This window comes from Rhinoraja longicauda, chromosome 33 (genome assembly GCF_053455715.1).
Source record: "Rhinoraja longicauda isolate Sanriku21f chromosome 33, sRhiLon1.1, whole genome shotgun sequence".
In the NCBI taxonomy this organism is placed as follows: domain Eukaryota; kingdom Metazoa; phylum Chordata; class Chondrichthyes; order Rajiformes; family Arhynchobatidae; genus Rhinoraja; species Rhinoraja longicauda.
In genome coordinates, this window is record NC_135985.1 from 19,041,698 (window position 1) to 19,055,956 (window position 14,259).

General features: G+C 46.1%; 1 protein-coding gene across 1 annotated transcript in view; it reads right to left on the reverse strand.

Moving 5' to 3' along the window:
* Positions 1–14,259, reverse strand: part of LOC144609069 (integrin alpha-11-like) — a 159,898-nt gene that overhangs the window by 51,075 nt on the left and 94,564 nt on the right. The window contains exons 11-14 of the mRNA XM_078427415.1: positions 12,223–12,367; positions 8,887–9,035; positions 7,392–7,532; positions 4,385–4,588 (exon numbers count right to left, since the gene is read on the reverse strand). Of these exons, the coding sequence (XP_078283541.1) occupies positions 4,385–4,588; positions 7,392–7,532; positions 8,887–9,035; positions 12,223–12,367 (639 nt within the window). The remainder of the gene's footprint in view (positions 1–4,384; positions 4,589–7,391; positions 7,533–8,886; positions 9,036–12,222; positions 12,368–14,259) is intronic.

The window sequence follows — 14,259 nt, forward strand, 5'->3', positions numbered from 1 at the left end:
ACGAGAAAAGCATGTAGAACTAACACAGAAAGCTGCGGAATTCAGTTTGACTTAAATTATTCTGTTTATTTAAGTTATTAAGAACATTTGTTTTCACTCAAGTAACCTCACAACCTTATAATTACTGGCAGAAGTGATTAACCACCAACAGGCCCATCAACGTCATTCATTCACCTCTTCATTCACCAGCCATTTCATTCAGTGAGAACATAGTGAGATCAGTACATCAGGCCCTTCAGCCCACAATGTCCATGCTGAACATGATGCCGAGTTAAACTAATCTCCTCTGCCTGCACATGATCCATCTCCCATCATTCCCTGAAAAGACCATAACATTCTTAGTTGCTGTAAAATTATGTCTGGGTTCATCATGTTTGTTGAATTAAGTTTGTTTGGAATTGAGTAATAAAAGATTAAGTAGTAAACAACTGAGAGAGTCTCAAATTTAGATTAGTTTAGAGACGCAAAATAGCAACAGGCCCTTTGACCCACTGAATCCATGCCACCATCTCCGTGTTTCGCTGGGGGCTCTGGTTTCCCCCCACATCTGAAAGATACATTGATTGTTAGGTTAATTGGTCGCTGTAAATTGCCCACCTGTGTGCAGGTGAGTGGTTGAAATTAAGGAGAGGAAGTATAACATAGCAAAGAAGAGTGGGAGGAAAGAGGATTGGGACTCTTTTAAAGAGCAACAAAAGTTAACTAAAAAGGCAATACGGGGAGAAAAGATGAGGTACGAGGGTAAACTAGCCAATAATATAGAGGAGGATAGCAAAAGTTTTTTTAGGTACGTGAAGAGGAAAAAAATAGTCAAGGCAAATGTGGGTCCCTTGAAGACAGAAGCAGGGGAATTTATTATGGGGAACAAAGAAATGGCAGACGAGTTAAACCGTTACTTTGGATCTGTCTTCACTGAGGAAGATACACACAATCTCCCAAATGTTCTAGGGGCCGGAGAACCTAGGGTGATGGAGGAACTGAAGGAAATCCACATTAGGCAGGAAATGGTTTTGGGTAGACTGATGGGACTGAAGGCTGATAAATCCCCAGGGCCTGATGGTCTGCATCCCAGGGTACTTAAGGAGGTGGCTCTAGAAATAGTGGAAGCATTGGAGATCATTTTTCAATGTTCTATAGATTCAGGATCAGTTCCTGTGGATTGGAGGATAGCAAATGTTATCCCACTTTTTAAGAAAGGAGGGAGAGAGAAAACGGGTAAATATAGACCAGTTAGTCTGACATCCGTGTTGGGGAAGATGCTGGAGTCAATTATAAAAGACGAAATTGCTGAGCATTTGGATAGCAGTAACAGGATCATTCCGAGTCAGCATGGATTTACGAAGGGGAAATCATGCTTGACAAATCTACTGGAATTTTTTGAGGATGTAACTAGGAAAATTGACAGGGGAGAGTCAGTGGATGTGGTGTACCTCGACTTTCAGAAAGCCTTCGACAAGGTCCCACATAGGAGATTAGTGGGCAAAATTAAAGCACATGGTATTGGGGGTAGGGTACTGACATGGATAGAAAATTGGTTGACAGACAGAAAGCAAAGAGTGGGGATAAATGGGTCCCTTTCGGAATGGCAGGCAGTGACCAGTGGGGTACCGCAAGGTTTGGTGCTGGGACCCCAGCTATTTACGATATACATTAATGACTTAGATGAAGGGATTAAAAGTACCATTAGCAAATTTGCAGATGATACTAAGCTGGGGGGTAGTGTGAATTGTGAGGAAGATGCAATAAGGCTGCAGGGTGACTTGGACAGGTTGTGTGAGTGGGCGGATACATGGCAGATGCAGTTTAATGTAGATAAGTGTGAGGTTATTCACTTTGGAAGTAAGAATAGAAAGGCAGATTATTATCTGAATGGTGTCAAGTTAGGAAGAGGGGATGTTCAACGAGATCTGGGTGTCCTAGTGCATCAGTCACTGAAAGGAAGCATGCAGGTACAGCAGGCAGTGAAGAAAGCCAATGGAATGTTGGCCTTCATAACAAGAGGAGTTGAGTATAGGAGCAAAGAGGTCCTTCTACAGTTGTACCGGGCCCTGATGAGACCGCACCTGGAGTACTGTGTGCAGTTTTGGTCTCCAAATTTGAGGAAGGATATTCTTGCTATTGAGGGCGTGCAGCGTAGGTTCACTAGGTTAATTCCCGGAATGGCAGGACTGTCGTATGTTGAAAGGCTGGAGCAATTAGGCTTGTATACACTGGAATTTAGAAAGATGAGGGGGGATCTTATTGAAACATATAAGATAATTAGGGGATTGGACACATTAGAGGCAGGAAACATGTTCCCAATGTTGGGGGAGTCCAGAACAAGGGGCCACAGTTTAAGAATAAGGGGTAGGCCATTTAGAACGGAGATGAGGAAGAACTTTTTCAGTCAGAGAGTGGTGAAGGTGTGGAATTCTCTGCCTCACAAAGCAGTGGAGGCCAGTTCGTTGGATGCTTTCAAGAGAGAGCTGGATAGAGCTCTTAAGAATAGCGGAGTGAGGGGGTATGGGGAGAAGGCAGGAACGGGGTACTGATTGAGAGTGATCAGCCATGATCACATTGAATGGCTCAAAGGGCTGAATGGCCTACTCCTGCACCTATTGTCTATTGTCTATTGTCTATTGTCTATTGAATCTAGGAGGAATGGATAGCAATATGGAGAAAATAAAGTTGGATTAGATTTGTGTAGGATAAATGTAAATGGATGGATGTTTGTCAGCATGCACTCGGTGGGTCAAAGGGCCTGTTTCCATGTTGTACCTTTCTATTACCATGATTTCAGCACCTATCCTATGACCTCCTCTCTGATCTTGGCATCAATGCTTCTTATCCGGTTATACTCCAGCGAGGAGCTTAGTTGCTTTCTAAATGCAACTTAATGTAAGATTTAAACTTATATAACATTCTTCCCTGCTGTTATCAGACTACTGAACGGTCCTCCCATAAACTAAGGTGTAGTTCCCATCTTCCAACCTACCTCATTGCAGACCTTGCACCTTTTTTCTGTATCTGTAATGCAATAATTCTGTAACACTATATTCTGCACTGGCATTTTTTTCGTTTCATTACCTGTTGTACTTTTGTCGGGCGTGATTGTACTCATTTGTACGATGATTTGAATGGAGAGAAGACAAACAAACATTTTTACTTTATCTCCGTACACATGACAATAACAACACACCGAACCAAAGCATTGGTAATGTTGGGAAATGATGGTGGGGGATAGTGGTTCAATGATGCTTTTATTGTCACGTGTGCAAACGCACAGTTAATCTGTGGTGAATCTGTGGAATTCTTTGCCACAGAAGGCTGAGGTGACCAAGTCAATGGATACTTTTAAGGCAGAGATCGATAGATTCCTGATTAGTACGGGTGTCAGGTTATGGGGAGAAGGCAGGAGAACGGGGTTAGGAGGGAGAGATAGATCAGCCACGATTGAATGGCAGAGTAGACTTGATGGGCCAAATGGCCTAATTATGAACTTATGAACTTATGACCAAACCACCCCAACCCCGGGCACTTTCCCCTGCAACCGCACGAGATGCAACACCTGTCCCTTTACCTCCCCCCTCAACTCCATCCAAGGACCCAAACAGTCTTTCCAGGTGAGACAGAGGTTCACCTGCACCTCCTCCAACCTCATCTATTGCATCCGCTGCTCTAGATGTCAACTTATTTACATCGGCGAAAACAAGCGCAGGCTCGGCGATCGCTTCGCTCAACACCTGCGCTCGGTCCGCGTTGGCCAAACTGATCTCCCGGTGGCTGAGCACTTCAACTCCCCCTCCCATTCCCAGTCTGACCTTTCTGTCATGGGCCTCCTCCAGTGCCATAGTGAGGCCCACCGGAAATTGGAGGAACAGCACCTCATATTTCGCCTGGGCAGCTTGCAGCCCAGTGGTATGAACATCGACTTCTCCAACTTTAGATTGTTCCTCTGTCCCTCTCTTCCCCTCCCCCTTCCCAGTTCTCCCTCTATCTTCCTGTCTCCTTCCTTCCTTTGTCCCGCCCCCCTGACATCAGTCTGAAGAAGGGTCTCGACCCGAAACGTCACCCATTCCTTCTCTCCTGAGATGCTGCCTGACCTGCTGAGTTACTCCAGCATTTTGTGAAATAAATACCTTATGAACCAAGTTATTTTCTTAAATACAGTGGAGTATTTCCATACCCAAGCACATCCTCGATTAGCAAGTGTACAGAAATAGTCCACGGAGCCGCATGCAAGAGGCGCCTTGTTTAGGTGAAGTCACTGTGTCTGATGCTTTGTTAAACAAGCTTGCAGCCACGGGAAGAGTCCCAGAGAGAGACCTCTTCCGATGGGAGTGGAACCTCCAGCGTGTGTGGGGGCTGGAGGTGGCACTCTTCTGGATAACACTGGATCTCGTACCTGCTTGTAGCTCTTCAGGATGGTCTTGTCAAATCCGTGAAACACGTAGATAGCCCCACGATGGTCATCTTCCAGTGGCGCTCCCACCACCACGTCGTTGAACGAGTCGTGGTTGAGGTCGCGAACGGCAGCGATGGCGGAGCCAAAGCGGGAATTTTGGGAAGTGTCAGTAATTTCCAGAAAACTACTGAAAATGAAAACTCTCTGTAAAACAAACCAGGAGGTTCTGAATGTTACAGCAGAATCTTGCACTGAAAACGACATGTAAGGTTACGCAGAAAGCCAATAGCAATACACGACCCCACAGGTACAGTGGGATTCACAGGCTGAATGAAGCCAGGTTTAGATCCTGAGAGACTGAATCCTGTCGCTTGCTATTCTGCTGGATAAAGGGCCTGTTCCACTTAGGCGATTTTAAGGCGACTGCCGGCGACTAGGCTGTTGCCAACAGTTCACTGGCGTGTCGCGGGCATGATCGTGAGGAGTCTTCAAAGAATCGTAGTGGAGAAATGAACCGGATTGAAATTTCTCGGCAACAGCTGGCTTGTCGCCAGGTATCGTAGCTTATTGCGGGCGCTGTCTGTCGCACGCTGTCCCCAGGTTTGCTAGGTTGTCACAGATGCATTTAGAAGCACGTAATATTAAATTAAGTAAAGTCATTTGAAGATACCATAAAATACTTGTGTTTAACCAATTTATTTACCGTCAGGACGTTTGACAGGTAGATTGGAGGCGACAGTTTGACGATCAGGTAAGCGTGGGAATTTCGCGATGTTTATGGCCATCAGCGATTACATTTAAAGTAGGCTCCCAACCCAGATATGCAACCCAGAAACCAGATATGCATCTCCCGTACATTTTCATAGAATGCCCACGCTCGCACAAAAATCCATTTAACCACGTTTAAAATTAAATTTCTTAATACTGCTATTAGAAAACTGGAAGTCAATCCAGTTTATGCCTTGTTACCGTGAAGCTTGGTTTTCAAGTAACCCGGGCAAGATGTTATATTTCAAAACTCTCAAGTAATTACAGACTTGTCAGTGATTTCAGCGAAAATTAGGACGCCGGAGAAGCATTGATAAGCGTGGGAATTTCACGATGTTTCCGAAGAGGGTGTAATCTCTTAGCCAGGTGCTAGTTTCACAAAAAAAGTAACTTGTCTCGACCTGACTCGGCATTGTCATGGCCATTGTCGTAGGGTAAAAGAAAATGTCGGCGATCTGCTACGACTTTGACAGTCGCCGGCAGTCGCCTACAAAAATCGCCTAAGTGCGACAGGCCCTTAACACTCAATCTCTTGCTCTTGGGAGAGAATTGGGGCGGCACGGTGGCGCAGCAGTAGAGTTGCTGCCTTACAGTGCCAGAGATTCGGGTTCGATCCTGACTATGGGTGCTGCCTGTACGGAGTTTGTACATTGACCCCGTGACCGCGTAGGTCTTTTCCGGGTGCTCCGGTTTCTTCCCACACTCCAAACACATACATGTTTGTAGGTTAATTCGGCTTCGGTAAAAATTGTAAATGGTCTCCAGTGTGTAGGATCGTGCTAGTGTGAGGGGATCGTTGGTCAGCACGGATATGGTGGGCCGAAGGGCCGGTCTCCACTCTGTATCTCAAAACTAAACTAAGTCTGCCTCTGCTGCCCATGGGCAATATTGGCAAGACTGAATTCCATACATACAGCATCCTTACAGACAGCACCAATAGTCAATAGTCAATTTATTTGTCACATACACATAAATGTGTAGTGAAATGAAAAATTACCCGCAGTTCAACAATAAGACCAATAAGAAAAATCAATAAAAATGCAATAACACATACAATCACCAGTAGTCAGAATCAATCCCAGTTCTCTGGCGCTGTAAGGCAGCAACTTTACTGCTGCGCCACCGTGACACCCCAAATGTCAATGTACACGGAGTGACCCTGTTAAGTTATTAATATCAAAAACAGCCTCTTTATCCTGACTGGTTGCAATCATTGCCTGGTACGGCCATTCCAACACACAAAACGCAAGAGGCCCAGCGAGTGGTGGACTCAGCCCAGTCCATCACAGGCACAACACTCTCCACCACTGAAAGCATCTAGATGCGGCAAGACGTACAGAAAGCTGACGTCCCACACCACCAGGTTCAGGAACAGTTACTTCTCTATAATTACCAGGATTTCAAACCGATCTGCATAATCCTAATCCTAGAAACAAGGAACTGCAGACACAAAGTGCTGGAGTAACTCAGCGGGTCTGGCAGCATCTCTGGAGAACATTGGATAAGTGACTTCTTCAGACTGTCCTTCTTCAGACACTTTGTGTCTTTTTAACCGAACCCTTATTCGGGAACATTACACTACAGTCTATCATCTACATTACCATGGACTTGTTTTCTAACTGTGTACTTGTGCACTAAGGTCCTGTTTGTTTTTTTTGCAAAGTCTTTTTCTTTTCACTGTCTTGTAGAATGTTTGTATAATTTAATATTTGTGTGTGGTGTAAGTCTATGAGCCTGTGATGCTTGTAAAAACAAGATTTTCATTGTACCGAAGGCCCACCGTACCTGTGCAGGTGGCAGCAAAACTGCTGGGCCATTGGGCAGCTGAAGACTGCCACAGCATAGTGTGATCCGGACTCCCCTTTAGGCTTCAGAGAAACAGCGCAGACACATTCGGTCCACCAAGTCCGTGCCAACCAGTTATCACCATGTACACTAGCACTATCTGACACACTAGGGACAATTTACAATGTTACCAAGGCCAATTGACCTACAAGGATGTGCATCTGTGGAGTGTGGGAGGAAACCGGAGCCCAGGGAGAACGTACAAACAACGTACAGACAGCAAGCGCAGTCAGGATCGAGCCCGAGTCTCTGGTGCTGTAAGGCAGCAACTCTACCGCTGCGCCACCGCGCCGGCCTCGCCTTACCTATATCGGAATAGCAGTGGGGAGGTGGCAGAGAGGGAAGCTGAGCCCGTGAAGTTGTGGTAATTCTAAAACAGCGTTCGAGCAATTACCTTGTGGAGGGAATAGATGTAGATTTTGCCCTTCTCTTTGCCATCGCTGAAATACATGGGGGCACCGACCAATAAAATGTCTGTCACTCCATCGCCATTCACGTCCACTGGAGCTATCTCACTCCCAAAATAGGATCCAATCTGAAAGAAAACGGAGGAAGGTGCTTTACTGGCCATTTAAAAGTTACTATTCAATGTTACAGATACATGTCCTGCCAATGCAGGCCGAGGCATCGTGGCAGAGGCCTTGTGGTACAGGACAAGGAGCAGGGGGAGGAGGAGGATTCTGCACCAGACATCGGTAGAGTTGCTGCCTTATAGCTCCAGAGACCTGGGTTCAATTATGACTACTGGTGTTGTCTCTGCACTCTCCCTGTGCCTTAGTGGGTTTTCTCCGGGTGCTCCGGTTTCGTCCCACACTCCAAGGACATGCAGGTTTGTAGGTTCATTGACTTTGGTAAAATTATAAATCGTCCCTAGTGTGTGGGATAGTGCTAGTGTACAGGGATTACTGGTCAGCGTGGGCTCTGTGGGCGGAGGTAGCTGTTTCCACTGTGCGTCTCTAACAAGGCCACAGATACCAACCACCCAGTGCACAGGTACGGGTGGGTGTCACGGTGAGAGTGGATGGAAAACTGGATTAGGAAATGGGGTAAAAGCACTGAGTACAGGCATGTTGAGTTTAGTTTAGTTCAGTTTAGAATTACAGCGTGAAAGCAGGCCCTTTGGCCCACTGAGTCCGCACCAAACAGCAATCACCCCATACACTGGCACTACCCTACACACTGGGGACAATTTACAAAGCCAATTGACCTACCAACCTGCACGTCTTTGGAATGTAGAAGGAAACCGGAGCTCCCCGAGAAATCCCATGCAGTCGGGAAACTCTGCACAGACAGCACCTGTAGTCAGGATCGAACCCAGGTCTCTGCCACTGTAAGGCAGCAACTCTACCGCTGCGCCAACGTGCCGCCTTAATGAGAGTGGGGCAAAGCACAGGGTCTCAGGACAGGTGGGCTGGAGTGGTAGGGTGGGTGCGGGGAAGAGGGTGGCGCAGCGGTAGAGTTGCTGCCCTACAGCGCCAGAAACCCGGGTTCAATCCTGACTACGGGTGCTGTCTGTACGGAGTTTGTACGTTCTCCCTGTGACCCGCGTGGGTTTTCTTCGGGTGCTCCGGTATCCTCCCACACTCCAAAGACGTACGGGTTTGTAGGCTAATTGGCTTGGTATAACTAAATTGTCCCTAGTGTGTGTAGGATAGTGTTAGTGTGCGGGGATCGCTGGTCGACGTGGATTCGGTGGGCCGAAGGGCCGGTTTATCTCTAAACTAAAATAAAACTGTGACAGACTGCACGTGACAGATGTGGGAGAGGATGGGGAATGCACTGGCATGCGTGCAAGGCATAGCTGTCCTGCATGTGTGCAGAAAGGCACTGGGACAGTAATGCTTAGGATGGTTCAGCACTCGTTTCGCGAGCTTGGCGACCCCACTAACCTGCTGGCCCTTCAGCGACTGTTGAATCGTGACGTTCCCGTTATTCCTCATCGTGAATACAATGACCTTTCCGGTGTGGTTGAACCTGGGAGCGCCTGACACGTACCACCTCCGACCTGACCTCGGCATCACTGAGGTAACGGTGTAACCTGCAAAACCAAACACAGAGTGATGGGGTTTTGTGGGCGCTCGAATCCTGAGGAAAAGCCATCGAGGCAAAACATTTACACCACAGATGTAGGAGGAGAGGTGGGCCATTTGGCTGCTGAGCCCATGAGATCATCATTGATTTAATCTTGGCCTCCGCTCCACATTCTTTGCCAATCGTCAGAAGCCTTGACTTCCCAGTAAACCACAAATCTGTCTATCTTGGCCTCTCAGCGGAGAGCGATTCCAAGGATTCACAACTGTCTGAGAGGCGTTTCAGCTTAAAGGAGAACACTGTGTTTTGAACCTGGATCTCCTGGTTCTTTCTGGGAAGAGTCCTGTGGAGAAGCCTCCTCTCAGCATCCACATTGTCGAACCCATTGACACGCTTCAGCTTAACCTCTCATCCTACTGTGGAAGGCCCCAGCCAGCTCACCCATCCCTCTTCATGCAACACCTGCCTCTAATCAGCCTCCCTTTCTGCACGGATGCTGCCTGACATGCTGAGCATTTACAGTGGAGTTTATGTGCCGAGGTACAGTGAAAAGCCTTTGTTGTGCGCTCTCCAGTCAGCGGAAAGACAATACATGATTACAATGAAGCCATTCGCTCAGAGTGTACAGATACACGATAAAAAAATAACATTTAGTGCAAGGTAAAGCCAGCAAAGTCCGATCAAGGATAGTCCGAGGGTCACCAATGCTTAGTTCAGGACATCTCCAGCATTTTCCAGTTTGTAAACCACCCTTTGACTCGGATGTGTTGTCCCCACTCCGGACATCTAAACTAACAACCCGTGCGGTCGCAGAGTGCTTGATACCAGACCCCGTCTGCCCTCACGGCATGGAGCAGATCATCAGGCACCACTTGGAGAAGGGCAGATGTTCTACCTCAGGACTCTCTCTACAACCAACGCCTCACACTCATCGTTATAGAACACGGGACTGTACAGCACAGGAACAGGCCCTTCGGCCCGCAATGTCCCTGCTGAATATGATGCCAAGTTAAACTAATCTCTGCTCGCACGTGATCCATTCCTGCATATCCATGTGCCTATCTACAAGCCTCTTAAATGCCACTATCCAATTTAATTCCTCCACCACCCCCGGCTGTGTGTCACAGGCCCTCACCGCCCTCTGTGTAAAACAAATGCCCTGCACATCTCTAAACTTTGCCCCTCTCACATTAAAGCTCTACCCTCTAGTCATTGACTGCCCCTCTCACATTAAAGCTCTACCTTCTAGTCTTTGACTTTGCCCCTCTCACGTTAAAGCTCTACCCTCTAGTCTTTGCCCATCTCACATTAAAGCTCTACCCTCTAGTCTTTGACTTTGCCCATCTCACGTTAAAGCTCTACCCTCTAGTCTTTGACTTTGCCTCTCTCACGTTAAAGCTCTACCCTCTAGTCTTTGACTGCCCCTCTCACTTTAAGGCTCTACCCTCTAGTCTTTGACTGCCCCTCTCATTTTAAGGCTCTACCCTCTAGTCTTTGACTTTGCCCCTCGCACGTTAAAGCTCTACCCTCTAGTCTTTGACTTTGCCCATCTCACGTTAAAGCTCTACCCTCTAGTCTTTGACTTTGCCCCTCTCAATTTAAAGCTCTACCCTCTAGTCTTTGCCCCTCTCACATTAAAGCTCTACCCTCTAGTCTTTGACATTTCCACGCTGGGGAAAAAGGTTCTGACTGTCTACACTATTTATACCCTAATATGTCCCCTTTATTTGTGGGATCTTCCAATGCTGCATTTATTGCAACACAACTGCCACATGTTTTCAATCAAGGATTGAATTAAAACTTGTGAATTTATGTTTCAAATTCACCAATCCTCTTGAGGTTTTGGGAACATTGATTCTTTAGTAGACAGTTAACAATTTTCTAATTAACAAGCAATTTTCTTGTAGAAATAAAATAAATTTGGAGAACAAAAGCCAACTTTGGAGTAACGAGAGCACGTTTGGTGCCTGGACCTGAAGAAGTGAGCTTAATTGCTCAGGGTAGACCAGCATTCGTGGACAGGAGCCAAATGGCAGCAATAGGGCAGATTACCATCCACACACTCTGACCCTTTGGGATATGTCAACAGTGAATTACAGAGCCACCAGGGCTGGGATTGAGAATTGCATTCAAAAGCTTAAATCCCAACCTCCAGCTCCTGACACTGACAGTTCTGAGAAATATTTTGAGCCTGCTAATGATTCCATTCACCCCCTCAAATCTATTGCACCAAACTCTCCCTCCATCCATCTACGCCAAGTCTGACATTAAATATTACATCAAGAGGAGACACAAGAGACTGCAGATATTGAAGCGTTGGGTGCTCCTGCAACTTATTTATTTTGTTGAGCATATTAAACTGTGTTTGTGACTGTGCAACTGAAGATGTCGGTAAAAAGCAAACATCGAAAACGTGTCCGATAACTAACTTTACAAAATCCCCTTTTCAGCAGGGCCGATTGCTGCTCAGAAACAGAGACGTTTATTATTGTACTGTGCTTTGGCATCACTGTTCAATTTAATAACTCTAATTATAGGCCTGTGCCTATAGCCTATAGGGAGAGGTTGAGTGGGCTAGGACTTTATTCCATGGAGCGCAGGGGGATGAGGGGTGATCTTGTAGTGGTGTACAAAATCATGAGAGGAATAGCTCGGGTAAGTCACAGTCTTTGCCCAGAGTTGGGGAATCGAGAACAAGAGGACATAGGTTTAAAGTTATAGGGGGAAAGATTTAATGGGAAGCTGAGGTGTGTAATTTTTTTTACTCAAAGGTTGGTGAGTATTTGGAACTAGCTGTCGGAGGAGGTAGTTGAGGCAGGTACTATCTATGATGTTTAAGAGACATTTGGACAGGTACATGGATAGGATAGGTTTAAAGGGTTATGGACCAAGTGCGGGCAGGTAGGACTGGTGTAGATGGGGCATATTGGTTGGCGTGGGCAAGTTGTGCCCAAAGGCTTGTGTTCCACACTATAAGACTCCCTGACTCTATGACTCAAAACATCACATTAGTGTTTCAGATGGACCTAATGGCCTTTACAGAATGTTCTCTCTGACGAGCTGCAACATGACTGTAGACACACGTTAAGACACAAAGTGCTGGAGTAACTCAGTGGGTCAGGCAGCATCCCTGGAGAACACGGATAGGTGACACTTCAGGTTGGGACCCTTCCACAGACATGATGTATACTTACCAAGATAGGCCCCGTGGTTCTTCAGTTCCTCCGGAAACTCCTTCTCATAGGCTTCCTTGGGAGGGATCACACGGCCATAACTGGTTTGCTTTAAGACAGTACCTGTCCAGTCATAGGCTCCCACAGCTCCAAGCAGTATCCCATCCTGTAAATCAGAGGGAAGTCATTGATTATTTGATTGATTGATCGATTAATTGAATTGATTAAAAGATGTACCGTGGAGACAGGCCCTTCGGCCCACCAAGACTACGCTGACCAGCAATCACCCATTCACACTAGTTCCATGTTATCGCACTTTATCACCCACTCCCTACACACCAAGCACAATTTGCAATGAACCTGCACACCCACATGATCTTTGGCATGTAGGTGGAAACTGGAGCACCCAGCGGAAACCAATGCAGTCACAGGGAGAACGTGCAAACTCCATACAGACAGCACCCAAGTTCAGTTTCAACCCAAGACTCTGCCATTGCAAGGCAGTAGCTTCACCAGCTGCCCCACTGTGCCACTATTAATTGGGATTATAAGTGGCAAGAGTCTTTTATTGAAGCGCATCTAACATATTAAGATGTTTAAAGGCACGACAATGAGAACTCTCAAAAAATATTTGACACTGTGCTGCATGTTACATGAGAAAATTAGGAGCTTGGTCAAAGGGAGGTTTTAAGGAGAAGAGAGCGGCTGAGGTCTTTAGGAAGGGTGTTTTAGAGATTACGGTCTGAGCAACTGAATGTGGGGCTGCCAGTGATGGGAGCGTTCAAAGAGGAGCTCAGCAAGAAGCCAGGACTGGGAGAGTCCTGCAGAGATGGAGAACGTTCCAGAGATACGGAGAGAATTGACAAGAAGGACTACATGTTTAAAAACTATGGATTCACCATTGGAGGTCGGTGAATACACCCAGAGGAAACCAATGCACTCACAGGAAGGACACGCAAACTCCACACAGACAGCAACCAAGATCAGGTTTGAACCCGAGTGGATCAAACTATGGGATTTGGCATTGGAGGTCAGTGGAGAGCTTTGGTGAACACTTGGATCAAGCCTTTAGCTTTTGTACAGAAATCAGGGCCAGCTGTTAGATATTGGCAACTGGTGATGGTAGTTTGGTAACCAACCCAACTGTGAGTTACTGTGGTCTGCTGTGTTAATGCCAACAAACAGATCTTCACATACCATCAATTGTCACAGCTCACACAAAAAGCAACAACCCACATCCAATTTCCCTTAGAAAAGCCACTGTTGCAAAGCAAAAATAACATTGAATATTTGCTGAATTTGTTCCAGGAACACCATTAATTCAATAAATCTTTGATTCTGTGCGTTTTTTTCAGTTCCTGGAAACTGTTCCTGAGAGAGCTGCACATAATACTTTTCTCTTTTATTAAAAAAAAATCACATATTTGTAACGTTGAAAGAATTTATTTGGTGGCAGTCGGATTCAGAAAGCACCCAGCCAGCTCACGTAGGAGTTAAAACACTCCCCCCAAAGCCAGTGACTTGCAGAGATAAGGTTTACTTCCATGAAACAGTTTGGAACATTTTACCATGATAACGTCTTTATGGAAACAGTCTTGCTAACAGAATTTAACCGCCTTGGCGTCCGAAGCCACAGAACTTTCAGCAAGGCGGTCAAACACAATTTAACACTGATTTTTTGGCAAGGTTTTTATGAGTTTATAAACAGGAAGGTAGCAACGCATTCTGCCCCAGGATAAACAAAAGCAAATTGCATTGAGGATCCTGCCTGAATCCTGCAAGAAGACTTGTTTTCAGTTTTGATGAGATCATTCCCTTAGTTTTTCTTGTTTGATAATGTGAAATGGAAAGAAGCACAAATTTCCAGGCAAAGACCACTGGAATGGTAGAGAGGACGTAATGGAGAGTGGCGAAGGGAAAGAAAAGAGCCTGAACAAAAAAGTCCTTTCTAATTAGAACGGAAAATGCTGGTAACACTTATCACATCAGTGTCTGTGGAAAGAGAGACAGATAGCAGACGCCCTTTGTCATTTGGGATTCTAAATCTAGTGGTGGGCG